Here is a 27860-nt window from a genome sequence, read left to right on the forward strand (position 1 = left end):
AATCTGGCACCCTTATTAAGAATGTTGTTAATTTTGTACTATATACAGTACGGTATTGTTTACACTTTTAAAATTGTAATGCCAGAGAAGTAGTTTATATCGGAGGAATCGCTTAATTACGCAGATCGCTCTAAGCACTTTGTTTGATAAGGTCCGTGAGGTGGGCCAACTCAGTTGCAGCTCGTGCCAGATTTGGCCCCCGGGCCTGAGCTTGACACGTATGAGCTAGACGCACAATGAACACAAGACGAGCAACAAGTCATCATTTATTCATCCTCTCCATTCAACCTCACTCGTTCATTCATCCAAAGGCGGCAGGAGGGCAAGAGAGAGCATGAGTCACAATGAAAATGAAAGAGAGAGCTCGAGAGCGGCGAACCCAGCAGCAGCATCAGCAGTCTTATACAAAGCAGATTTTCATTATAAAAATATCTAAGAAAGAGTGACGGCCACTGACAAGATGTTTCAAAAGCGGGCTGTTTTCAACACAAGCACAAGCACAAGCACAAGCACACGGACACACACACGCGGACACACACACACACCCTGTCAGAACCTTAAATAACAACGTTGCATCAGCTGCAGTGTCGCTGTCAGCCAACATGCACACACCACCAATATGCTGAGGAAACACACACACACACACACACACACACACACACACACACACACACACACACACACACAGTTACAGTACAGTAGCATCCATCCACCCACCCGAGTACACACACCTTCCATCCGCCCAATCTCGCTCTCTCCTCTTCCATCCACGCGTACCTTGCAGCAAGCTCTGGAGGTTAAGCTGCGCCTGCTGGTGCAGCTCTTCGACACACTCGGGCCTGCTCCACGAGCCAAACACGTTCACGCTCTGTTGCCATGGAGACCTGAAGTGGGCCGTGCAGTTGCCGCTGCCGCCGCTTCCTCCTCGTCCGCCGCCGCCGCCGCCGCTGCTACTGCTGTGGTTAGCGTCGTTGCCGCGGCTGCTGCTCGTGCCTCCACGCCTGGCGCCCTCCGCCTCGAGTCCGCTGGTGGCTGCAGGAGGCGGGAGCGAAAGTGATGGATGCAGCGAGAGAGAGACGGGAGGAGAGAGAGAGGAGAGGGTGGGAATTAAGATTATTGCCAGTGAGGATTGAGGATGGCAGGATGAGGGTGAACGAGGACGAGAGGAGTAAATAAAATGGTATGAATTTCCATAACTAATAGCCGGGGATTACATAATGGCGTGTTGTCAGGGAGAACAAGGAACGAGGGAAGGAGGGAGGGATTAGAGACGAAACATGGGAGGGGAAGCGATTCCGAGGGAAAATTAGAAGGGAATGGAGCAGGATCGCGGGTGGAGAGGACGTCACACCATCACACCTTACACATGCAAAAACAAATCGCGCTGTGCGATGGAACATGTGGGAAAAAAACATGTGACGTCAAGTGGTGTCCGACTGGGCAGTGTAAAGGAAGCTTGACAGATCATGTGACCCTCGGATATCATTGTCGCATATCCTCTTAGAGTAGGGGTGTCCAAAATGCAGCCCGGGGGCCATTCAAAGTCCATGGATTGTAATGTAAAAATAAAATTTGTCTATCAAAATTCTATCCTAATCTAATCCCATTCTGTGTGGATTTTTTTAGCTTCTCAAGTTTAGAAGAAATACATTTGAGGTTAACTGGTTAGCTCGCTAGCTTGTTAGCTCATTAGCTAGCAGCCGTCTGAGTCCTTGCAGCATAAGAACTGAGCAATGTGTTGTAAAGAAAGAATAATAGGAGTGTAAAGGTGGGTGTTATTTTTATGTCTACAGGGCTTTAATAATGTTAAAAAAAACGTATTTACAAAGTCATGAACAGGTTTTTTTTTTATGCTACACAAAAATATTCCATTTATTAACATTGAATCATACCACAGAAATTAATTTGTCGCGGTCGGGTCAGAAACCAATTAACTGCTATAAACGAGGGACAACTTTATTGAGCAATGAAACCATACGTCTCTGTCGATAAAGTGTGTTTCAGTGTACCAGAGGAGAGTCAGGCTCATCGGGTTGCTGGTGGTACACCGTGGAGCTCTGTTGAAGTGTGGACGGCAGTGTTTTTGTCGCTCATGTAAGTAACCACTAACCTACATTAGCAAACAATTCAACAATTTCACTGAAAAAAAAGGACAAATCGTCGTCATCGTTAGACTCTTCTAAAAGAGGTAGTGTTCTGTTTGTGGTGTAGAATTAAGCAGGCCTATTAACTCTTCATAAACTTTAATCACACGCTCTGTCCGGGTTGTATTATACAGCTAACAATGTAGCTTTCTCTCTCCTCCCCTCCTCCCCTTCTCCTCCTCTTGTTCTACAGCTGTTGGTCCCATTAGCAGTGTCACAGTGCCCTCTGCTGGTCAAGCATGTAGCAGTATAAATATGGACTTTATAAGGCAAAACACATGAAAATATAGACTAGTCGGCTTTGTTCGTATCTCCGAAAGTTCGCACGTCAGGTGTTCGTTAGTAGGGGACTTGGTGTATGTGAAACTAGACGAAGTTTGCTTCTCTGATTTTCTTTGTGCTGGTAAGGTATCTGTTCTGTATAAAGCTCTGCAATAGCAAGAAACAATATCTTGTAAAGAAGTGCTGCTTGTCTTGTTGCACTCCGGGAGAGGTTTCTCAAAGAGGACACAATACCGGAAGTCACAGATGACCACAATGTAGAAGTGGATGAGGATGTCTTTCCAAAGAAGTCTGTTTTGTCTACACTGATGATGGTAGGGCATTACGGCGCTTCACTTCTATGTTTGCAGAGAAATATTATGGGATTTACTGTCACGTTTCACGGGCTCTCTCTCGTTGCCCCCGTCTCCCGTGCCTTTTCTGTGTTTCTGTCCAGATCCTTAGTTCCTGGCTGGAGGCGAAGCTGCTGAACGCACCTGTAATTGAGTGCCTACGCCACTACTTAAGATGACTACGGACAGCTGGAGAACGCCGGATTATTCCTTCGCTACACCACGTTCCAGCCGTGTGTGTCCCTCAGCCTCGTACTGTTTCCAGTCTCTTGCTAGCGCTCAGCAGACTCTGCCTCCAACCGGCATTATTTGTGTTCTATTTTTTCATGGTGAACCTGTTTTGTCACCATCGCTTTTCGTTGTGAATTCTGGAACAGAATAAATTCTGTGCTCACCTACCTGCCTCCAGCCTCTGCATTTGGGGTTCCCAGACCGGCACCTAACCGCACCGTGACATTTACATCTTAACTCAGAGACAGTTGTCTGCTGGATGTCTATGTATGTGCTAGCAGATAACAAGAATCTTAATAAATATAGCATTTGTTCCTCATTAAGTATGGTTTGCATTTCAGAACTCTCACCGGCTGAATCCTCCAGGAACTCTGATGGCTGCTCAGGCAAGACAGTGACTCTTGGTAATAATGTGGCACAAGGTGTCTTCAACTCCGGGACTGCAATCTTGGTTGTTTTGTGATATCTTAGCATTTATAAGCACTACTCTTCAGATCTGTCTCTTCTGCAACAAGAAGGTGAAGCACCATCTTCACATGCCAAGAAAAATATCGCTGATAGAAAGGGAGAAGTTAACACATTTCAAGCGCCTTCATGCCCAAGTCACATGGCTGTGATTCACCATTTTATGTTGTATCAGAAAATTGTATGACCTGATTTATCAGAATGGGATCCACGAAGATGTTTCATGTGCTGGAGTAAATTCAACGGTTTACCTCATGTTACACAATGTTGCACTAAACAGACTATGTTTTTATTGTTCTTGATGACTAAATCTAATGCAGTGTGTATGTTATTGACTGTGTCATGCAACTCAAGCTGCACTGTTATGACCTTGAAGGTGGTCTAAATGTAATTGTTTTTTGCTGTAAATAAAATAAATCTGTTGGAAACAGTACATTGCAGCAGTAATTTTTCCATAGAATATATGAATAATGTAGAATTGTTAACTCTAAAAAAGGGTTGAATGAAATACTAAAATTAAATACATTTTAAGTGTTCCTCCTAACACCAATCACGAGTTACCATTTAAATTAACTCACTTTCAGTGTTACATATACTCGATATAAGATTACAATTTATATATTCTGACTCAGAAAAAGGGGTTCAAGTTCAACTGAAAATAAAAGTTCTTTTTATTCAGCTCTAGAGTCTACGCGATGGTCACGCATGTACACTAAAATGTAGTTGTTTTTGAATCACAGGGAGTTTATTCCAAATGACAAAATTTGCTGTGTATTTGTATCATTTTTAAAGCCTTTTTACAAAATCGCATTCTGTGATCTTTCAATCCGGCCCTTGGTGGAAAAAGTTTGGACACCCCTGCCTTAGAAAATACACTACACAGGCGCGGATTTGGGGGGGGGACACCCCCCCGAGACGCATGCTATTCCTGAACCCACTGTCAGGCTGATAATTTACATTGGACATTGAACATGTGCTGTATTGGCTATTCAGGTGGCGGTGCAAAATAAAGGTTCTGGCATCATCACTATAAGGAAAACTGTTGTCTATTCTCAATGAAAATGAACCAGAAAAGCGATCCCCAGTGACATAAAATGATACTCAAATCCTCGGAATTTACAGCTGCTTCAAATTGGAAAATATTTCAGGAAATTGAGCTAAAATGGGTTTCTCCTAGTACCGGTAATTTTATAAATAGAATGTTTTGGCTTAAACGATATATTCCAAGGATAAAAATAACAACAAACTCTTGAAATTAAGGACATAAAATTGGCCTCAGATATCACCAGATTGCAGGAAATGAGGTCTAATTTTAAAAATTTTTTGGGGGAGGGCCCCCAGACTCCCCACTCCATTTCCAACATTTCCATTTCCACACCCCCCCTTTTCAAAAAACCTACATCTGCCCCTGCTACACCCCCCCATCCCCCAACACCCCAAAAAAGATTTCCTGATGTAGTTTTCTGCTCAGCTCAGCCTCTGTTTACTCGCTCACAATAATCCAAATAAGACAAAAATAATTTACAAATAATTCACTTTGCCTGCTAAACTAATTTAAGTTCGATTAGTAGGTTTGAAAACGATGCTTTTCTTTGTCTCAGGCTGCTGCGCCACTCCCCTGAAGTCTTCTGGCGCATGTCCTCCACTTTGAAACCAGGATAACCATCTACTCCAGGGGTCTCAAACTCGCGGCCCGCGGGCCATTTGCGGCCAGCCAATTCACATTTTGCGGCCCACGACTTGACAAATTCCACCCATTTTCTATACCGCTTGTCTTCTTTAGGGTCACGGGTAAGCTGGAGCCTATCCCAGCTGAATGCCGCAAAACATAAACTGTGACATTATTTATTTATTTCTTTGATTCACCCTATTACTGTATCAAGATATTATTGTTATTGTGAGCCATGTATCGCGTGTCGTATCATGAGGTACCCCGAGATTCCCAGCCCTACTCCCAATACTTGATGCGGCCCAGCCTCACTCAGACTCTACCCCCAGCAGCCCCCAGGTAAATTGTGTTTGAGACCCCTGATCTACTCCATTCGGGTTTTAGTTTTTTGGGTGACACATTCACATCAAAGAAAGCCACAAAAATAAAGTATATGGTCAAAACACTAACAGTCACCTGTGAATATGCTGACGTTACCTTTAAATACTCCCACATTTCCACTTTAGCTGTGTACCTGCACCCTGCACAATAACAATAAAGTTAACTCTAATCTCGCTAATCTAATCTCTAACAAAAACATTCATTTTGTTCATGATAATGAGGGAAGATATTGTGATAGTGTGGCTGGATGGACATAGGCCCACTTCTACTAGGGATACAAGATATACCTGCACTTTTAAAGGTACAGTCTGTATTTTGTGCATCATGGATGTGTCAAACACATTGTACTCCTTGGTGAGAGAGGTGTGTGCAGGCGGCTCATTAATGGACACACTGTTCATGCACACATGCAAAAGACTGCGCTTCCGGTGATGGAGCAAAGTGTATGTGCTGCGCGTGCTCGTCTGATGGAGAACTGGGCGTGCGAGTATGAATGTGCAGTTCAGACTGCAGCAGGCAGACAGTCGGTTGGTTGAACTGTGGCTCAGCGCTGCCCCCTGACGCAAAGACAGGTGTACTGTCACTATGGAAACTAATGACTTTTTGCGACCTCGAAGGCCTAAAGCGCTGACACATTCCCCTCACCACAAAAATCGTTGTCATCTTCATCATAATGCTTTTAACAGAAAGGCAACTAACCAGGCTGAAACAATATGGCCGCCCTAAGAGAACATTGATCCCAATGTTATGGGGGAGATAAATGGAATAATTATAGAAGTCACTAACAATGAGGTATATTTTCAAACGGTTAAAATGATGCACCAAGCAAACAACAACCTTGAAACAGCAGTGTATCAGTGTATCAAAAGATGGAGTCAAATTATGAAACAAACATGAGCGGAGCATTGTACTAATTGTTTGAGCCATTTCAAAAACAGTAGCATGTCAAGATGTGGAGCGTAATTATGGAACAGACTGAGCGGAGCCATATAATAATACAGTAATAATACTGTAGGAGCCACTTTAAGAAACAGTTGCGTGTCAACATTATGGAGAGCAGAACAATGTTCTGTATTAATGTAAGCCAGTTGAAGAAATAGGACAAATGTTTTTTACAAGGTGCAAGGAGGAAACACAGAGCTGAGAATGAACTATACAATGTCAGATTTCTGGATTTATTCATCATTATTTGATAAGTTATGATAAGATACCTTTGTATGTACATGTACTCCTGCATTCATTCATTATTGATGGTATTTTGTCTATAACTATTTTTATTTCTTTGTTTTGTTTCTTCATTATTTGTTTTTTCATTTTAAAAAATGTATTGTATAAATGGTGTAGGTGGGAATATGTTAAATAAGGGATGTGAAATGATCAGTAGTTGCCTGGGCAGGGAGAAGGGATTGGATTCAATAAGATTTGCTTATAAACTATATCCAGCATGTTCAAAATAAACTATGATTATGATTGGGACTAATGTTAAGCACCAATTGCACGCAATTGTTTTAGTATTTGTGCGTATGCACGTGCAGTTATCTAGATCTAATTGGCGTCCATGCGCGTGCATGTCTGCCAACAAGAACAAAGGTCCAATTTCACGGCCATTAGCGATGCGGAGCTTTGCGTCACTTTGATTGTGACGGTCAGCCGGACAAGGAGGACTAGCCATGAGTCACACAGGCGCACATTCATGTCCTGTGTTTGCTTATGACAATTATTCCTGGAAAAATACGTGTTGTCATGGATACATGCAAATGTGAAGGGGCTGAAAAGTTCAAATGAGATACACATGGGATGACCGCTAAAACACACACACCTCATTCCTTATTAATAACGTCATGTCTGAAAAGTGATCAATTTTTTTTTGCTGCGAAAGTTCAGTGGGGATAAGAAAGGATAAACTGCTGTTTGCATCATATACTGTATAATTAATGAGCAAAATTCCACACACGCTTCAAATGTTTGTCTTTGGGTGCACTTTTGTGATGAATGCAAAAAAAATGTTTATCTCATTATCACCATGTTCTGTGGCCTTCTATTAAAGTCATGGGTCTGCTGCAAATGAGTCACTCTGGTTTGCTTTAAAAGCATAATTTTATACTAAATGGGGTCAAAAGCTCACAGCTGCGTATGGCCATGTTGCTTTAAATGAGCCTCCGGCAGAAGAAATGCACTCAGCAGACTTGTGTTTGTGTTTGGCTGCATGCATCATGCATCATGACAACATAGACAGACTGTGACAGCAGCAAACAAAGCCAGATTGCACTGAACGTGTTGACGTGGAGCATCTGACACCCACAGTGATGTCACAGTGAGGCCCTGCCGCCAAACAAATGAGTCAATGGATGCAAAAAACACATCCAACTTAAGCGTTGACACATTCAAAAGTGGCATGGAAATCCATTCTGCATGTAAATGTGGGCTTTATCTTAATTTCCCGCGTCAGCTTTCCTTCAAAGTTGCTTTTTGTGAGCCGAAAGCAGGTAAACGATTAAAAGGTGCTGAGAAATCACGTGCAAAGTGCGTTTTTCTTCAAGGCTGTGCCAAGAATGTTTAATATGAACTGCAAATAATGACAAACTGTGGCTTCACACACCCGATACACACACACACATACAGCCATTGATTATCTATCGCCATGACTGATGGCGCTCAGACTGCGCATCGGGCTGACTCAGCAATTTCTGCAGGATGTCGGCAAGTTTGCAGACTTGTACAATGGATGAAAAGCTGCTGCAACTCAGGAAAAGGAAGTGATGTCACCAGGCAAGGGTGGGCAGGTGGAGAGAGGTGATTTTTTTATGAGGACAGACACACACACACACACACACGCACACGCACGCACACAATATTTCCTGCCTATGGTCTTCCAAGGTCAATGTCTCCACCACTCCCAGTGCACTCTGGGTCCCCCCATTGCCTTTTGACAGTGCGTCAGTGCATCCTGCTCAGTCATCCTTTATCATCCTCACACACCTGAGCATGCAACCCCAGCAAATAAATCTTTAAGACAACACAAAGCCAGCGTGATGACTTTCTTCCCACTGGGACTGTTCCCTCTGAACGCAACACGAGGAAGCAGCGAAAGGCTCAGCGTGAACACAACACACCATGTCGCTTTAACATTTGATGCGACGTGAATATTTGAGGCAACTCAAGCTCAGTTTGTTTGATGTCAAATCATACAGGGGCAAACATGCACCAACGTCCAAACGCTCCACACACAGAAATGCACGAGCATCCCCAGAGGCATCTTATTATCCGCTGCCATGCTTCCATTTGAACTGGTACTGCTTCCTGTCACTGGTGGCACAATATAACAAACTCCACCTGAGGATGTTGCCTTGTCATGCTGCCTTTCGGTGGCTCGATGTTCCGCAGCCCAACCAACCGATGGCTGGTTGGATTGTCTGGCAGGCAGACCCTGACAGGAAACTGGAAGCACTGGATTTATTTCCTGCTTTTTTCCTGGAGATAAACACTAACAGCACATGGCAGAACATGGCTTTCAGTTCTTTCATGGAAACGAGAAGCAGTGCAGACCTCTCCCAAGGTCTTAAATCATTCCAGTCCTGTATTGTATAGGCGGTAGTAACACACGCCGCACACTAAGCAATCCTATCCGCTGGTCACTAACCCCCTTGGTCTCAGTCCAAGCTGACCATGACCGTATTTTTAAGTGTCAATTTAAGTCTTTAAATGACAACATCACTTTTAACCTTGAACTTCCACACAGATGGACATTTTACGCTATGAAATCTCTCTGCTGCTCTTTGGCTCCTCCTCACTGCGCCTTCAGCCATCACCATGCACTATGCCGCGTTTAGCAATTGATCTGCACATCGTCCTGTCTGTCTGACTGGTTTTGACTGAAAAATCCTGAAGCTTTTTTCACAGCAGCGCCACCTGCTGGTCACTGCCTACCTTTGCCCCAATTCAAGCCGACTCATTTGACTAATATGTCACCTGACTAAATGAGGATTTAAACCTTCATCATTATGTTAAGCTTTATTCATTATTTACTTAATTATTTTACTTTTTTCTCACGCTGTCAACCCTCCAACTTGTACAGATGATGATGCGGCTAATATAATAACTAAAAACTACATTTCCCATGATGCTTAGACTGCAGCTTCAGGAAGTAGTGACGTGGATGAGTGAAGCGGAAGCTAATATCATGTTTTGAAGTCGTATGTGGCGATCTCTGACGTATCTTAAGTAAGTTTGATCAAGTGATGAACTACTACAGCTTCTGTTTGGACTGCTCGGACCGCCAACTGTCCACTATCACAAACAAGTTTCGAAAGGCTGGACTGCTGTATGATGAAGAGGACAGCTTAAGCTTAATGGCTAATTTGTGGTTTTAACTCCAAGGAGGAAGAGGCGAACGGCGATTAATGACTTTAAGGGTACTGTTTAACTTGTAATATTACACGCACTGTTTGGAAAAAAGCATTTCATCAAAAGTTTAACAAATCTTTCCGTGGAACACCTTTCTGTGCACTAAATATCCCACATTACGACGTGAACACCTATGGCTTATAGACAGGTGCGGCCTATAAATGTACAAGTCTTTATTTCTCTTTAAATTTAGTGGGTGTGTCTTACATACCGGTCTCTATTATCCGGAAATTACAGTACTTGACTCAAAGCCAATTCAAATCAATGAAATACTACATAGTTACAAACAAAAATAACGACAATTAAATACTGTGTGACCTTCATGACTCCTCCATCCATCACTCCGGTGCTGGGCTGACCCAGTCCGACGGACACACGGCGCCACCTTTTGCAACTCATCTGCATATCAAGTGAATTTCAAACCTGACTGCTCACACTAAGCTAATCTGCATGGTATGGAAGTGTGTGAAATTCTGCATGTGTATGTAGGCAGTGTGTGAAAGACCGCATTCTGTATGTGTGTATGGGTCAGGGTTCATTTTTCCATCCTACATGTGAAAACGACAAAAAATTGTGTCTCGGCCATCTCTGTGTGTTGGATGCGAGGAATATTGCTGGATTAAAAACCCTCGTAACCACAATAACAGCGAGCCAGAGTCTGATTCATGATAAACACACCAACACAACCTGAGCTGACCTCATGTGACTCCTTTCGACGTACGACTGTTTGCATGCTACCATTTTGGACATCATCAAATTCCATGTGGTTCCACATTCCACATTTATTTGTGCTGGAAAATGGCAAAACTTTGTGACCTAATTTTTTCCCCCCACAAAATGTTCCGAATCCACAGAACGGCATAATCAAAACTAAAGAGTAGTACAAACATTCACGGCCATTTCACATGTTTCAATCCCAAACAAGAACTATCATGACACTACATCTACCTAAAAGTAGACTAATACACGTAATAGTCAGATATTGGTATATATTACTGTTAGCAAAGTTTGTATGGCAGCATTAGCATTAAAGTGTGCAGGAGTCACATGGTGTCATGGTGATCCTGCATAATCAAAAGAAGCGCAGAGAAAGTTGTTGGCCTTCACCCCGCACAATCATGGCGACACAACGCAACCCATCTAGCTGTCACTTTCTTACCCGGCCTTGCCCAGAAAAGCTCCATGTCTGATTCGCTCGAAGTAGCACAGGAACACTAACTTGCAAGGGAGCACAGCAGAAGGGAGGTGACCAAGAGGAGCGCAAACTGAAGGCAGTGGTTGGGGGGGTGGGGGGTTTGCGTAGAGTGAAAGGACAGGAGGGAAAGAAATAAATCGAGAATCAAGGGAGGATGTTGTACCTCCCCCTTTTCCTTCTGTTCTTTTCTTCCTCCTCCACCACTTCCCTGGCTGCTTCCTCTCCATTCACCTTAAAGGGCTTTAATGAGATTGGCCTTAACAATAGTACAAATATGCAGAAATACACCCAATAAATGACAGCAAATCCCTCAGAAATTGAGCCAAAATGGCAAATAAAGAAATACATAGCTGTATTGACACGAACATAAGACGCCTCTTTTCGAGACCCATTTTTGGAATAATACTTAAGACAAAATGAATGTTTTTTCAAAATCATGTTAATCATATTTCTTAGCAGCTCTTTGATGACTCTACTTCACTGATCACCATTGCATTCAAATTTGCACATGCAATGCGCACAATGTTGTTTGCTAAGGCTGCAATGTGGTTCAGGCTTATGGCTGCCCTGTTCTCAGTTTTTCTCCTAACGAGAAATGTCGTCACGTTTTAATCTCGCGATATATACTGTGACGAAATCTTGCAACACCGCTAATATACACACACACACACACACAGACGCAGATATAAGTGCTGTCTTTGCTCAGCTCTCTCCCTCTATATGTGTGTGATAGACTGCTATGTGGTTTCATGTGCTATAGAACCCCAATTATAAGAGAACCCGTCTTTTCAGACAGTTTTCTCAGTCAAAAATACCGTCTTAAATACCGTTAATATGGTAACAAATGCGAGAGGTGGGGGGTATGTATTTATTGTGTTGTTGTTGGGAATAAGTCCTTGGACAATAATAGTTTTTTCTTTTGTTTACTTATTTTGGCTTTATTATTGCTCAAACAATTGTACATCATAAAAGTGAATAATTGTATTATTTTGTTGATATTGTTGCATTGTCTTATGTTGTATTATCTAATATTGTTAAAATTGTTCACAAATGTGTTGATACAAATATATTTTCTGGTTTGCCTCAGTCATGATCACGATCATTGAAGGCAGACGTCGCAAAATCCTTAAATGATCTTGAAAAATGTCCAAGTAAAAAGTATCAGTAACGGCGCTGTATTTACTTGGTATTGGATCAATACCAGTAAGATTTGCAGTATCACCTACCTCTAACATGCCATCAATCATGCACACACGCCCTCTAGTGGCTGTGAACAGCACAGAGCATTTTTTTTCCCCTCAAAAAAGGCAACTTTTAGTGTTCACAAATAGATGCAACATGAAAGTCAGATCAGTAGGTTGCACACACGTTGTTTACAAATGAGCTGACACACAAACACGCTTGTTGTCCACCAGTAAGCATCCAAATGACCTGCTTCAACACCTGTACGGTTGCCTTGACAACAGCCGCAGGCACCGCCTCTTCTCTTTGCTACAACTTCTTCATCCTGTATGCCGCTTTTCTTTTGTGTCTCTTTGCTCTATACCTCGTCTTCCTCGCTCTTCCCACTTCCTGCTTCCTTTTTTGTGTTGTTCTCCCTCGCTGCACGCCTGCAGCGCCCCAAATGACATCATCCATCAGCAAGCATATGAATGAGCCTGCTCTTGAGCACGTCAGCATCAGGGAGTGAACAGAGATGGCTGTGGTATTTCAAATTGAAAGCCAGTTCGTGGAGTAGGCCGCTAATGTGACCTCCACATCATGTGGTTGCACATGAAGCATCAACCACTTCAAGCAACTGGCCTGGTGGATGTCGTGTGATCGCCACAGGCCACAGGAACGCCATTCAGGTGCCGTTCAAGTCAAGGTCAAAGGTGTCTGGAAGCCTTTTTACTGATTATGTTGTGACAGGGCTGCTTTGCTGCATGCATACACATCACCAGCCTCCTGAGGGTTTACTCCTGCATCTCTGCAGCACGTCCATTGTGGCTTTCGACCGCCACATCCTCCCCTTCTTCTTCCTCGTCCGGCCATCGTCTTCTATTTTGCAGATTTATGACGCCTGTCACCTCCCAAATCCCACTTGCTTCACTCGGTCCAAACTCGCGTGCACATCATGTGGAAACAGCCCACTGATGATCTCATGCGGGACGAGCCTGTGCAGCCCATTAATCACACATACACACAATGTGCATTCACGCACATGCATGCTCTGTTCCAGCTTCGTCAAGACCGACTGACCCAGTTCATTCCTATGCAGGAGGAGATGAACCATGCTAGTATGACATGTATGGAGGCAGGAATGTGGCGATAAAGCAAATGAGTAAGTTGGACACACTGAAAGATGGCTGGCTCGATACATATAGATATATAGATAGATATGCACATCTAAATGTACCATAGATAGACGCAAAAGTACCTGTTGCCGATTTGGGTCTGTGTCTCCCTTTGGGCCGCTTTTGGGAATTGCCCATACTATTCTTCCTGTCCCAAAACATCACAGCAGTGGCATTCCACCAACACACAAGAGGCAATGCAGGGAGTGAAAGACAAAAAGACGAAGGTGCGTGTGTGAGTGAGGCAAAAAGGCGTCACAGCGTCACCCCGCGGCGCCTGCATCCCATGAGTGCGAGGCTGAGTATGTGAGCCAGACAGAGAAACATTGAGCAACAGAGAGAGAGAGGGAGCATCACTGCACCTTGCTTACGTGAGCTGTTGGCTAATCATATGTTAGCGTGTCAGTTAGCATGTGTGTATGAGCGTGAGAGAGAGAGGGAGAGATAGCTCGTTGTGTTGATTAGCAACCAGCCAGTCACATCCAAGCACTGCAGCTCAATTCATAAAGAGCCAGGCAGGCAGCAGCCAATCAGAGGCCGGAGTGCGTGAGAGCGCTGGAGGGAGGCAGAGCGAGAAATAAGACGGAGAGGGGAGGGTTTCTAATGGGGGCTGGCTGCAATGTGACTGGAAAACTGAGGAGGGATGTGCCACATGGACAAAAGTATGTGGACATCATACTTCACATCATTGTATCGGCACACCTGCACAAACAAAAGAGATAATAATAATGCTCAGTTTTGACTCACTCATACCGAGAGATGTTTTTAATATTTTGAACCTGATTAAGCCACAAAAATTGTTTGCCCTCGTCCTGATTTCTTATTGTTTTGCATGTTTGTCACACTTAAATGTCTCAAATCATCAAACAAATGTAATTATTAGTCAAAACAACACAACTGAACACAAAATGCAGTTTTTAAATTAAACTTTTTATTATTAAGGGAGAAAAAAATACAAACCAACATGGCGCTGTGTGTAAAAGTGATTGTCCACTAAACCTAATAACTGGTTGGGCCACCCTTAGCAGCAACAACTGCAATCAAGCGTTTGCAATAAATTGCAGTGAATCTCTTACAGCGCTGTGGAGGAATTTTGGCCCACTCATTTTTGCAGAATTGTTGTCATTCAGCCACATTGGAGGGTTTTCCAGCATGAACCACCTGTTTAAGGTCATGTCAGAGCATCTCAATAGGATTCAGGTCAGGACTTTGACTAGGCCACTCCAAAGTCTTCATTTTGTTTTTCTTCAGCCATTCAGAGGTGGACTTGCTGGTGTGTTTTGGATCATTGTCCTGCTGCAGAACCCAAGTTCGTTTCAGGTTGAGGTCACCAACAGATGGCTGGACATTCTACTTCAGGACTTTTTTGGTCGGCAGCAAAATTCATGGTTCCATTTATCACAGCAAGTCTTCCAGGTCCTGAAGCAGCAAAACACCCCTAGACCATCACACTACCACCACCATATTTTACTGTTGGTATGATGTTTTTTTTTCTGAAATGCGGTTTACTTTTACGTCAGATGTAATGGGACACACACCTTCCAAACCGTTCAACTTTTGTCTCATCAAACCACAGAGTGTTTTGTCAAAGGTCTTGGGGATCATCAAGATGCTTTCTGGCAAAATTGCGACGAGCCTTAATGTTATTTTTGTTCAGCAGTGGTTTTTGTCTTGGAACTCTGCCATGCAGGCCATTTTTGCCCAGTGTCTTTCTTATGGTGGAGTCATAAACACTGAACTTAACTGAGGCAAGTGAGGCCTGCAGTTCTTTGGATGTTGTTGTGTTGTCTTTTGTGACCTCTTGGATGAGTCGTCGCTGCGCTCTTGGGCTAATTTTGCGGTAATTTTGGTTGGCCGGCCACTCCTGGGAAGGTTCACGACTGTTCCATGTTTTCGCCATTTTTGGGTAATGCCTCTCACTGTGATTCGCTGGAGTCCCAAAGCTTTAGAAATGAGTTTATAACCTTTTCCAGACTGATAGATCGCACTTACTTTCTTTCAAAAACACTTTTTCACACAGGGTCATGTAGGTTTGGATTTTTTTTCTCCCTTAATAATAAAAAGTTTCATTTGGAAACTGCATTTTGTGTTCAGTTGTGTTGTCAGTGACTAATACTTACAAGTTTGAAGCTCTGAAACATTTAAGTGTGATAAATATGCAAAAAAACAGACATCAGGAAGGGGGCAAACACTTTCTCACACCACTGTAACGCCAATCAAACAGCAGTATTATCTCCGTATTGGATGTCATTTGATTATGCATGTGTACCATCATAGTGCTGAGGTAGGACTCGAGCCCAAGCTGTTGGTTTTAGTTCTGCTCCATTATGCGCTTTAATTTAATTTGCATCAGCATTCCTAAGGTCTGCCCCTCAACGCTAAGAAAGAATGCCTCAGGAAAGTGAAGGGATTCCTTGTAAGAGCTGGCAATGCTAAATGTAGTATACTCTTCCCAAAAAGCACAGGGGAAATGAAACGGATGTTCCCTTGAAGATAAGGTCAGAAGCAATGAACATCCGCTTATTTTCTCGATGAAATTTCAAGCTGAATGTCCTTCATCTGCAAATTTCTTGTCATTGACAGTCTCAGGTTGGATTCAACCCAGCAACCCAGCTGCACCTGAGGTGCAGGTCAGCAAGGCACCTACAGTAAGTCATCCAATTGGTAATCGCTGGAAAGCTGCACCGTGCTTCAGGATGCAAAAATGCACAAGGACCTGATTTTAAAAATAGTATATTCTACTTTATTGCAGGATTCTTACATAACGTGTAAATCCAGAAAAATACTTGAGGCCAGTGGTGGCTAAATCCTGAATATTAATGCTCATTAATGTCAAAAAAAAAAAACTTTGAAAAAAAAAACCTCTCCCTCACACGAGGACAAATGCTCACACATTCCTCGTGTCCGGAGAGAATCGTTTAATCCCCAGAGGAGCTGAACACCAGAGGACACGGTCACACGACGGGGACAAGGAGTCCTCCAGTTAACTCCTTATTTGGGAGTTCAAAATGAAATCATAAACATGAGACAAGAGTGCCTCGTCTGTCCTAAAAGCTCACCTCAGTGCACCTTTCCATTGAAATGTCGGAAGGTAGAAAGCATGCATGTAGTATATAATAATGAACAAATACAGCAGCAAACACAATGACGACATCATGTTTATGGGCCTTAAGAGGACCTCAATCCTGCAAGAAGACAGTTGCAAACTAAGGCCAGCTGTCCATCATCTGACTCCAACTATTATTCACAACTATTATTCTGTACAAAATACCACATCATGTTACAACAGCCTGAAAGGCTTCCATAGCTTCACTCTGTAAAGTGATGCATGAATGCACACACACACACACACACATACCTGGGTGCTGCTCGTCCTGCAGGCAAACACTGCCAAATACAAAGGGACAGTGAATGCACCGTCTCTCTCCCTCCCTCCAGCAGACAGCAAATGGAGGGAAAAGTGGGAGAGGTGAGGGTGGGAGGGGGGTTGGAGTGACGGCTCTATTTTTCTTCTGCATGCTTGATAATTGGAAGCAGACTTTTGTGGGAGGGTCAGATGGAGCGAGGGAGGAGGTGGTCTCTCCTGCTCTCATCACTTTCTAAGCTGCGTTAGAATTTCACTGACAATAGAAAAGATATTAACATGTATTATTCAGTGCAGAAGGGGGCTTTCAGGGCAGCCGCAGCGGTTTTTCATGTTGGACGGATCCTCAAAATTTCCAGGAATTTGGGATTCTGCACGGAATATAGAAGGAGATATCACACTCACACACACGCAGTGAGGAGTGAGAGAAGTAGTGGAGCAGAGGTCACAAGAAGAGAAACTTTAGGAAGCAATAGATGAGCTCTGCTGCCGCCTAGTGGCAATTAGAGCATATCAAATCATGTGAAAAAATGAGGGCACCACAAGGTGTAACTCTTCTATCCTGAGCTCATGCACAAAGGATGGAAATTTGTCAAAAAATGCACCCCTGCTGTGTTTCCTGTGCTATAATTTTTCGGCAAATACATCACAAGGTGACAACGTGACTTGAAATTTCTCACACAGCTCAATGTGACAAAACGCCCACTGTTTCTTTAGGGTGTCAAGCTGAATCGTTGTGAAAATCTGGTGCACACCTTTCGGGGATTTTGAGTAAGGTTAGGTGAAAAACACGGCCACCATCAAGCAAAATGTCTTTGCATCTAACTGTCCGTAAGTCTATTGACCATTTGTCTGGTGAATGTAAAACTTTGAGGATACAGTATCTGTATTACAGGTACAGTACAGACCAACGGTTTGACACACACAACACAACCCCATGGTCCCAACCCATTAATAAGGCAAGAAATTCCACAAAGTAAGCCTGACAAGGCACATCTGTGAATTGAAAACCATTTCAGGTGGTGACTACCTCATGAAGCTCATTGAGAGAACACCAAGGGTACACCACATGTGTTCATTCATAGTTTTGAGAATCTACAATGTAAATAGTCATGAAAATAAAGAAAACACAGTGAATGAGAAGTGTCCAAACGTTTGGCCTGTACCGTATGCTAGCATGTCATCCAGAGCATTTTCACCACAACCCATAGGGTGTGTCACACATGTCGTTTTACGCCAGAGTGTTAGGGCCACATTGAGAAAAAAGAAATCTGTGATTTCAAGAATAAAGTCGTAAATTTCCACAAATAAAGTCTTACGAGAAAAAACTTGTAATGTTATGAGAATAAAGTATTACAAAATATTACGAAAAACCCGTAACTCGTAACTTTATGCTACAGGCATTGTCTGATACAGCTATGAAAAAGGGGGACTTTGTGATTGTGATTGTGATTTTTGGCCTTGGGCATGTGGCGGTAAGCAAGGCGGAAGTGTGAGCGCCACATGCGGGAGAAGGGCTAGACATGCAAATCTGTTTGTGCTCAACTGCTCGGTTTTGCTGCCACGTTATAAATAAAAGCTTGCCTGAAGCAAGAGGAAAGTTTCCTTCCTACCCGACCAAGAGAAAATAGAACTATTTTCCCTCTGACACGCAATCTTACGAGTTTTTTCTCATAAATGTACAATTTTACTCTTGTAAATTTACGACTTTATTCTCAAAATCTCTGATTTTGTTTTCTCAATGTGGCCCTAATACTTTGTCGTAGCATTTACAGTCATGAAAACATGACATGGTCTTTTTTCACATGACTGTCTGCGTCACAATCGCCGAGAAAAGCACAAAAACCTACCAGGGCTTTAATTGCACTTCGATCCCCCACCAGCCAATCGCAGACGGCTGATTCGAACCCAGGTCTTCCCGATCTTCTGACTGTGACTGTGTGGCCAACATGCTAACCACTAGACCACCAATTGTAATAAGTTACCATGAAAAAAATCATTTAGAATTGAAAGCAGAGAAAAGAAATCCACAAATGCAGGGGAGAGAATGCCTAATAACTGTACTCTACTGTATATGCTAGAAGCCACGCTCATGATGGCCTCATCTTAGTTTTCTACCCTGTATTCCAGGGGTGTCCAAATTGCAGCCCGGGGGCCAATCGTGACAGCCAGCAATCAATATGGAAAAAAAAAGCAGTAATTGTACGAGAATAACATCAACATATTAGAAAAAAAGGCATAATTTTACAAGACTAAAGTCATAACATTACAAGGAAAAAATTATTTTAGAAGCATAAAGCTCAAATATTAAAGAAAAAACGTTTTAACATAACATCATGAGAAAACAAACAAACAAAAAAGAATAAATGCGCAATTAGGTTGGGAAAATGTTCTAATATTACGAGAACAAAGTCAAAATAGTTTGGGATAAAGTGATAACATTAAGAGAGAAAGATTTACGAGAATAAACTTGAAATATTTGTAAAAAAAAAAAAACCACAAAAAAACAAATGTATGCAAAAATGAATAATACACTTTGTCACCCATAACTTCTTAGCATATCCACATGGGTTGGTTTACAAAATAGAAAGCATCAATGTGGCCCCCGCATTCTCTGATTTTTCAGTATGCAGCCCTCGGCAGAAACATTTTGGGAACCCCTGCTGTATTTGATCAGAAAATCTGAAAATTCAGTGATTTTTACTCAAGAATATGTTCAAAACGATTGTAATCATACAGAAAATACATTTATAATACAGTTCAATGGACACATATTAATATTTCTCTTATGATATTATTAGTTTTTGTATTTTTCACAGAGGCTCATGTGCCTCCCCTGACTGCTTGACACTGCTGTGTGGCGTTTGTATGTTCTCCACATGCATGTGTGGGTTTTCTCCAGGTACTCCCACATTCCAAAAACATGCATAGGCTAATTGGAGACTCTAAGTTGGTGTGAATGTGATCGTGAACGGTTGCTTGTTTATATATGCCCTGTGATTGGCTGGGGACCACACGCATGATTCGAGGGCATATAGAGGACATGTACAGGTGACACAACACAATATTGGCCCACACGCCAAATGCAAGGAGTGTGATCACGGCCTCCACACGAGCCATGCACTGTGTGGTTGTTTACACACAAACAAGCTGCTTATTCACGCCATGTGGCGTGTGCATTCCTGCCACACTATACAGAACTGGGAGAAGTCTGTTGTTAAATTTCTGTCAGTTGGCCGGCTGCCTCTCCACTGCAGCGCCGCGCCAACACCTTCTTTCCTCGTGTGTTGCTCGTATGCACTGTAAACGCCATCATGGAGGCAACATCTGCTTTTCGGACAATGCGCCGCCTCTTTCGGCCTCCCCCCGCCGCCATTTCCCCCACCCTCCGCACTCTTCCTCCCCTCCCCTTTCATTCCACTGTGATGGGAATCTGCTCCCAATGAGATCATATAAACACAAGCCTCATGACTTTATTCCTCATGCTCACACTGCAGTGTGTGTGCACATGATAAAGGGCCCACTGGAAAATACTCTCACATTTGCAGGGAAACTTTCTGGAGCTGCACAAACACACAGTAACGGCACCTCTTCCTGCATTATATCACTGCTGTTACTCAATCCCTCGGATTCCTGCGGTGTCTGTTATTATTCACAACTTGGAAGATGCACTCAATCTTTGCCTTTTAATGCCTGCGTTTGTATTTGTCGGAATGTCATTTGACTTCATGAACATGCTTTCTTCTGTCTCTGAGCCTGCAGTAGTCGCAGTAACATAATGGCGAGCCGAACTGGGAATGTCATAGTGCACCGACACATGTTGAGCCTACAATGGTCCAGCCGGTTGCCGTAGAAACAAGCGTGGTCAAGGAAAAAGTACGAGAGAAGCGAGTGGTCTGAATAAAAAGGATGAAAAGTTGAACTGCTCTTGGCAACGCATGTGTGCCGTTTTGACCCATTGCAGGGAGGACTGAACAATAACAACTTGACCATAAATAGTGACTTCAGTTTCACCCTGTGACATCAATAGAAGGGGCGGGTCCCAATGAGGAGCCAGAGACAACAACAATAACTATAACCTGATGCTTACCTATTCTACAACTTCCAGCTCTTAGGATGCACACAACCACAGGTTAACTCAACTTTGGCAGCATTCTTAGCATTCATTCTAGGATATAATATCATAAAATAATGCTAATTATTATGCAAAATAATCCAAAGGCTTTAAAGGGGGGACTAGAGAGAGAGAAAGAAAGAAAGAGAGAGAGAGAGAGCGAGAGAGTCTCATGTTTTCAATACAAACAAACACAGCGGTGAGGCGTTCACTGACAGTGGGGGCCGGTGGACATTTGACGGCCTGTGAGAAACCAGTGCATGTTGTGTGAAGGATAAACTAACGCAGGAGTGGGAATTACAACATAGAGGGGCACCGGAGTCATGAGATTGACGGTCGCCGTGGGAACGAGGGAGGACGGACAGAAAGAGAGGTAAACGCCCAGGATTAGGTGAAACTCGTGACCATGACGTGAGCTGGACTGTGTCACGCCCACTTGTGTGATGTCACAGCAGGTGGCCTTTGCTGTAGTTGGCGTTCATTCTTCCCTGAGTGATGGATTCTGGAATGTGAGGCTCCCAGCTACAGGCAACGGAGAAATTCAACCCGGTAAATTGGTTTCCTTCCAAGGAAGATGTGGTTTCTCTGAGAATTCGTTTAAGGCGCGGGAAACACAACAATATTTTGGTTCCTGTTCACATTCTTGGGCTGCTCCCAGCAGGGTTTGTGGCCGACCGCCTCTACTTAAATCTCCTGTCATAATAATAATTGCTTTTATTTCTGCGCACCGTTCAAGACAGTCAAGCTCACACGACAACAACAAATACAAAGCAAAAAAAGCATGCGATAAAAAGCTCCAAAATCCAAAAAGTCCCACCAGAGATGATCTATAAATAATGACAGTAAACCATTCAAACCATCTGCTTCAATATGACACATAGCGGTTCCAGACATGTAATACAGATATCGTCAAACTTTTATCACCATTAGACAAATGACCAATGACTTATGCGCAACTAGTTGCTTAGTCCCACCTGTGGCCCTGCAAAGATGTTCCACTGATGGCGGCCATGTTTTTTTCAACTAATCCTGCTCAAATTTGACATTTTACAGAGATTTGCTTGTCAGTCCCCTGTTTGAAATGTTTCATGTCAGTCTCACTTATGGGGTTTAATAACAGCACCGCCATGTGGTGTACTCGTCAAAAAAAATAAAGAGCACAGGCAACACAATGTGGGTGTATGTTGTGCCCAATTTGTACCCTTTTGTGTGCAGCGGTTCGGCTGTTTTTCCCATGATTGTATATGAAGAAACGTTTCAAACGTGTTGCACAAATAAAAAATGTGTGTGTGAAAAGTTATGTCACTGTGTTGCATCTTTGTTTAGACAACAGGAGGCGAGTGAGGGGGGTGGTGGTAAGATAATGACGATCTATTGATTACTTAACCGCGGGCATCTTCTGCCCACATGACCCACTTTGCTGCAGCCAGAAGCCCACACGTGTGTGTTGTAAGAAATGCACTCATCTGCACAAAGTCTGTAAGTTATACAGTAAGCTGTGTTTTGTTTTATCTTCCTATCCTCTTTCCAGCGCTACATCTGTTCTGTGTTTGGATGGACTCTCCATTATCACCCTGCTTGCACACTGCACATATTTGCTCAGCCTTCAAAGTTGCAACTCCCAAACTAAAAGCAAAAACGACATATTTCCTGCATGCACAGTTGCATCTCTGCAGCATCATTATGGTTATGGCGCTTGTGTTTTGTTACAAAGTTACATTGACTTCACGCTATCATCATCATTTGCGCAACTCAACATGTCCAAAAAGGAGTAGGAAGAAGCAGATCTTAAGCCCTTCTCCATGTCTATTGCTGATAATTCCTTCATGCAATGTGTGTAACATGCTGACACTTACAATAATTCCTGTGTTTATATTTTGTCATTAAAAGGTTTGCTAACTTCCTGTGTTTATGGTGTCACAATTTTCTAATTAGTAGAGAAAAGAATAGTGATTTGGTAGCAATAGATTTGCAGATTAGGCAGAGATGAAGCAAAGAAAAGGAAGATGGGGGAAAATATGGTGATTAAATTACATTTTCTATGCCGCTTAACTTTCATTTGGGTCGCGGGGGTATGCTGGAGCCTATCCCAGTTGACTTTGGGTGAGAGGCAGGGTACACCCTGGACTGGTCGCCAGTACATATAGACAAGCAACCACTGACACTCACATTCATACCTATGGGCAATTTAGAGTCTCCAGTTTACATAACGTGCATATTTTTGGAACGTGGAGGGACACCGGAGTACAATGAAAATACAAAAAATATAAAACTCATATGAGAAAAACAAATTTAAAAAAGCAAAGCTTGTGCAGTGATAAAAGAACGGAAAATAAAGAATAAAAGGTGTTGAAAAATCAAATAAAATTTGTAACTTAAAAAATTTGTGTCAACAAAATCAGAAAACTTGGAATTAATTAATTAAAAATGATATCAGTTAAACTGAGTAGATTAATTAAAGGTGCTGTCTACCTTGGTTAGGTACTACATGGGCCCGCCAACCCTCGAAAACTGTATATTCTGCCTACTTCCTGCTATGACTCTGTAAGCCACGCCCCACGTAACACACGCACTCACATTAGTCATGTTTGTTGTCAGCTAACAATAGCAATTTGCCAAAGTTTAGCTGCTATCCTTTGCTATCATTGAATGTATAGCTTTCATGACCACACAATGACTCCAAATTGCCGATCTCGCCTCGACAAATATAGACATTTATGTGTTTAATCTGTTATTTTAAACCACTATTCGTAACATATGCTAGCCCGTGGTGGTTTCTTATATATATTGGTTGAAAAAAGTGTTTGGAGTGTTATTTGATTCATAAATAATTGGTAATAATGATCAATGAATGAAGCACATTGTTTAATACGGTTAAAATATCTGCAGGAAAGGTGAAGGAGTTAAATGAGCAAGCTGCAAGTGGGCATCACTAAACCGGAGGCTAATGCAATGCTCATAAATGCAAGCTTCTGATTGGCTGGCACCTTTAAACAATCACTTGAATGTCCTCTTGCAGGTGCCTCAAACCATGATAACCAGCCAGCAGCAATCCAACAAATACAGCAAAAGGGGTAAACACATTTAAAGTGAAAACTAAGGCAAGTAAACTTCGTACTTACTACGTAATAGGCTAACTACGTCAGTTTACAGGTGATTTTATTCGAACCTGTCAAGCTCTCGCATCCTCACGCCCTCAAGTAAAGCTCATGCATGCACCAAAAGCTCACAAAGTTGAGCCTCAATAACTCATCATTTCCTCTTACATCTCGGCGGGGGCTTGCTGACCATCTCGGCGACGCGCCTCCGCAGGCGACCCACTCTGACTTCCAGCGCGCCGGAGCGGCGACACATGGATACCAGGTCGCCCTCCAGTTCCTCCAGGATGCCCACCGAGTGGCGGGACAGGTCTGAGAGCTGGCGGAGCATCGAGGCCAGGGTAACGGCGCACACGTCCGCCAAGTCCCCGAACGCCTGCGGCATCCTCCCTTCTCCTCCTCCTCCACCGGGTTTGCACACATCCCTCGGCAGGACCGTCCTCTTACAAAAAGGCATACTTGCTTGGATATCTTCCACCTACTCCGAAAGAAAGAACAAAACTCCGCAGGTGGTCAAGTTATATCCCCGTCATCCGTCTCCCTCCCTCCGGCGCACGGACGCATGCTCCGGGTGTTCGGGGGTCAAAAAGTGCGCTTTGGTTGGAAAGCTTCGGAGCTGGCTGTGAGTCGTGCGTCCTCATTACCGAGCTTTACGCTCTTTTTTACCATAAAGCCGTCTTCAGCTGGTGTGAAGATGTCAAACCTTCCAAATTCCGGTTCGTCCTTTCAAAATTAAAGCATGAACGTAGGCGTTCACACAATGGGACCCCATCCCTGTGAGTCTTAGAACAACACTATAGGCTTCACTGTTGCAGTTACACATATGCATACTTACAATTTGCATGTGGCATAAAAGCAATTCAACCCATAATGCGTTTTAATGTTTCTTATCAGAGCTGGAAGTAAGAGGAAGCTCGCTTGTTCATCATGTGGGCCGCACAGTGCCTATAGCACATCAGCCTCACAGTCTGGAGATCCCGGTTCGGGTGAGCATGTTCTCTCCGTGCATCCCTGGAAGAGGTGGGTCAGGGAATGGCATGACTGCATGAACACGCACAACGTAGCCGAGTCATATGCCTAATATTGACAAACACAGATGCGAATTCTAGAGTCTGTTGGGCCCCTTTACATCACGCCACTGCTGTAGACGTTTGTCAGCCACCCCTCAGAGACCCCCAACTGGACTGGGGCCCCAAGCTGTTGCCTGTCTTGCCTTGGGGCAAGCAGCACCCCTGGACAGACACATTCCATAATATAAACAAACACAAAAACTGAAAATAATCTAAAAGTCAAAACCCATGGCACGCACGCTCACCCCCGACTACATTCGAGTGCATGAGTTGACTAATATGATTGCTTCACTCGTAAGTACAGTAATTAATGATAACGGCCAACATGCAGAATAGAAATAACCCACAGAGTCAGAGAAATTGCAATGATGGCACAAAGATACAGGGCAAAGCCAAATGCTCAGTGTGAGTGTAAGCCAACGGGGTATAGGAGAGGGAGTCGGGGGTACTCACAGTCCTCTCTGTAAAAGGTTAGGAGACCCTGGCCTTTGTGAGTATGCCCCTAAGCTTATTTTGTAGTGCTTTTTCATCTGCTGCTTTTATTTTGAAGGCTCCCCTGTACTCCCTCCTACAGCTTGACTTTGCTATGAAGTGTGCAACAGTCTGGTGTTTCCCCAAAAGTAGGAAAGGAGGGAGCGGTGAACATGTCCCTGAATGCAACACGAGTGCACAAAAAACACTTGCATTGGCACGGGGTGAGGGGTGGTGATGTTGGGGGCGAAGAGGTGGGCAACATGTATAATGCCTAAGGACTTCTTCTCAACAATTTCAAGTCAACTTTTAAGAATTAAACCATTTCCTCCGGCTTGCTTTGGTTGTGTTAAAAACCTGCCTTTTGACCTCAACGTGTTTGCTGACTTCACTGAATATCAGTGTAAACTTTCTTTTTTCTGTTCCTCCCTTATACAACTCTCCTCCTCCCCTTCCTTAAAAAAAAACATCTGGCCATCAAGTGCACCCCTCGGGCCCCATTGAACAACCCCTCCCAGACATGAAATTGGCCCACCGAAGTGTTTTTGTTCGAGCCGTCTGTTATGGATAATGAAGGTTGGGGGGGCGGAATTTCAACATAAACCGTCGTTTATTGACACAATTGACAACACCAACATGAGAAACTTAACCGAAACGTGCGAGGGTGCGTCTACGACATCCGTAAACTGGCGCAGCTCAACACATGGAGCAATCCGTTGCCACGGTAACCAACTAGCTTTATCCCCCAGCATCCATGCACGGTTGTCAAGACGCTGTCATAACAGGAAGTCGACACAACCTTCCCCGGCTGCGCCCGGGCGTTCAGACACTCAAACCAGTCAATCAAATGCAGGCCAACTGATTACAAGCAGCTGTCTATACTAGAATAGGTGGTCAGCAAAAGACCAGCAGGGGGAGCACACGCATTTTCACGCACAAGCTCTGATGCATGTTCTAGCTCGGTCCAAAGCTCAGCAACGGGAACCTCCACCTAGCATGGACCCAGGAGTTCCCCCGCCCCCGCATGTGTAACTGACAGTAAGTGGATGTTAAAGCTTGGAACTATGTGGCGTTTGAGCCGTAGCGAGTGGAAAGAGGGCAGGCGTCTGCTAATTTCATTTCAAATGATCAGATATTTGATGTGGTTTTAAGCTGTTGTATCGCCACAGAGGGTCATCTAAAGGTCAAGTCAAAATAGAAAATTTCTTGAAAGTGAAGCATTGCCCACAATGTTACCTACGCATTTCTAAAAAGGACTTGACACGTTACCATTCAGATGGCACCAAATATTACATATAATAGTGGCACATGCAGTGTGCGATATTACAGCGTGTCCTGTTGGAGAGGCACGGCCGGACAAGCGTGAACACAGGCCAGGTTTCTGAGGCTCAGAGCAGACTGGATCGCCGCAGTGGCCATATGGGCCGATACTGGATTCAGAACAGTGAGGCAGAAGGATGGATGAAGCAAGTGGGGGAGGAGTGAGGGATGCATGGGTAGATGAGGTAGGAACAGATGCAAAGGAAGATGCAGGCAGGGAGAAAGATCAAAAAATGGAATGCTTCGATGGGGAAATACTGAAATATGAAAAAACGAACATCACAGCAGGATGTAAAACTACACAGAATGCCAGGATGAAAACAACAAAGGGAAATGGTACTTTCCAACTTGGCCACTATTAGGTAAAAAAAAAAAATACACCCTTGTGTTTTGTAAATAACATTTTATTTTGAAAACCAGGGGTCAGGCTGTCGTCTGCCATTTTAGCTGCTGCCCTGCTTGGCGGCCAGTCTCTTGTCTCTCTCCTCGGCGATGGTCAGGCGGATTCCCTTTCCTCTGGGCATGGACACCCACGGCTTGTTGCCCTGGAGATTGAGGGGATGGTGGTGACGTGGAATTGTTTGATTATTTTTGTGGCTGAAGCATGTGCAGCTTGTAAACATTTGTTGAGGTTGAACGATTTAGTGTGTCACATGCTGAGGAGCTCAGAACTTCTTAGAGGATTAAGTTGTGTTTTCTCATTACTGTCAAAACTACTCCATCATCATTGCTCCACATCCTTCTATTTCTAACAGCATGTGTTCTAATAAAGCATGTGATGATCACTTCAATCAGTTGAATATTTTTGGTCCTCACCTTGCCAATGACAAAGATGTTGGAGAGCCTGGTGGCAAAACTATTGCCTGTGCTGTCTTTGACGTGCACCACATCAAAGGAGCCGGGGTGGCGCTCCCTGTTGGTAATGATGCCAATACGACCCAAGTTAGCACCACCAGTCACCATGCACAGGTTACCTGGCAGGGG

General features: G+C 43.6%; 2 protein-coding genes, 1 long non-coding RNA gene and 1 other non-coding gene across 7 annotated transcripts in view; 1 reads left to right on the top strand and 3 right to left on the bottom strand.

Annotated features, from left to right (window-relative positions):
* The window catches only part of nhsl2 (NHS-like 2), a 39544-nt gene extending 14807 nt beyond the window's left edge, over positions 1 to 24737 (bottom strand). The window contains exons 1-2 of one of the 3 annotated variants that reach the window (XM_054799921.1): positions 24184 to 24737; positions 778 to 1032 (exon numbers count right to left, since the gene is read on the bottom strand). In XM_054799921.1, coding sequence (XP_054655896.1) covers positions 778 to 1032; positions 24184 to 24472 — 544 coding nt within the window. In that variant the 5' untranslated portion in view covers positions 24473 to 24737. Of the gene's footprint in view, positions 1 to 731; positions 1033 to 13522; positions 14330 to 24183 lie in introns of those variants that run through there. The other 2 variants (XM_054799922.1, XM_054799923.1) reach the window with 2 other exon arrangements.
* Positions 731 to 3852, top strand: LOC129194671 (uncharacterized). Of its 2 annotated transcripts, XR_008573789.1 has the most exons (5): positions 731 to 1180; positions 1995 to 2094; positions 2338 to 2740; positions 2863 to 3256; positions 3331 to 3852. It is a non-coding gene; the product is annotated as an uncharacterized LOC129194671 (long non-coding RNA). The 2 variants fall into 2 exon arrangements; XR_008573788.1 differs by having other exon boundaries at positions 1995 to 2740.
* Positions 24738 to 27259: 2522 nt separating the features above from the next.
* Positions 27260 to 27860, bottom strand: part of rps4x (ribosomal protein S4 X-linked) — a 7383-nt gene continuing 6782 nt past the window's right edge. The window contains exons 6-7 of the mRNA XM_054753636.1: positions 27693 to 27850; positions 27260 to 27421 (exon numbers count right to left, since the gene is read on the bottom strand). Of these exons, the coding sequence (XP_054609611.1) occupies positions 27320 to 27421; positions 27693 to 27850 (260 nt within the window). The 3' untranslated portion in view covers positions 27260 to 27319. The remainder of the gene's footprint in view (positions 27422 to 27692; positions 27851 to 27860) is intronic.
* Positions 27538 to 27607, bottom strand: LOC129168581 (small nucleolar RNA SNORD61). The gene has a single exon (XR_008566294.1). It is a non-coding gene; the product is annotated as a small nucleolar RNA SNORD61 (small nucleolar RNA).

This window comes from Dunckerocampus dactyliophorus, chromosome 15 (genome assembly GCF_027744805.1).
Source record: "Dunckerocampus dactyliophorus isolate RoL2022-P2 chromosome 15, RoL_Ddac_1.1, whole genome shotgun sequence".
Lineage (NCBI taxonomy): Eukaryota > Metazoa > Chordata > Actinopteri > Syngnathiformes > Syngnathidae > Dunckerocampus > Dunckerocampus dactyliophorus.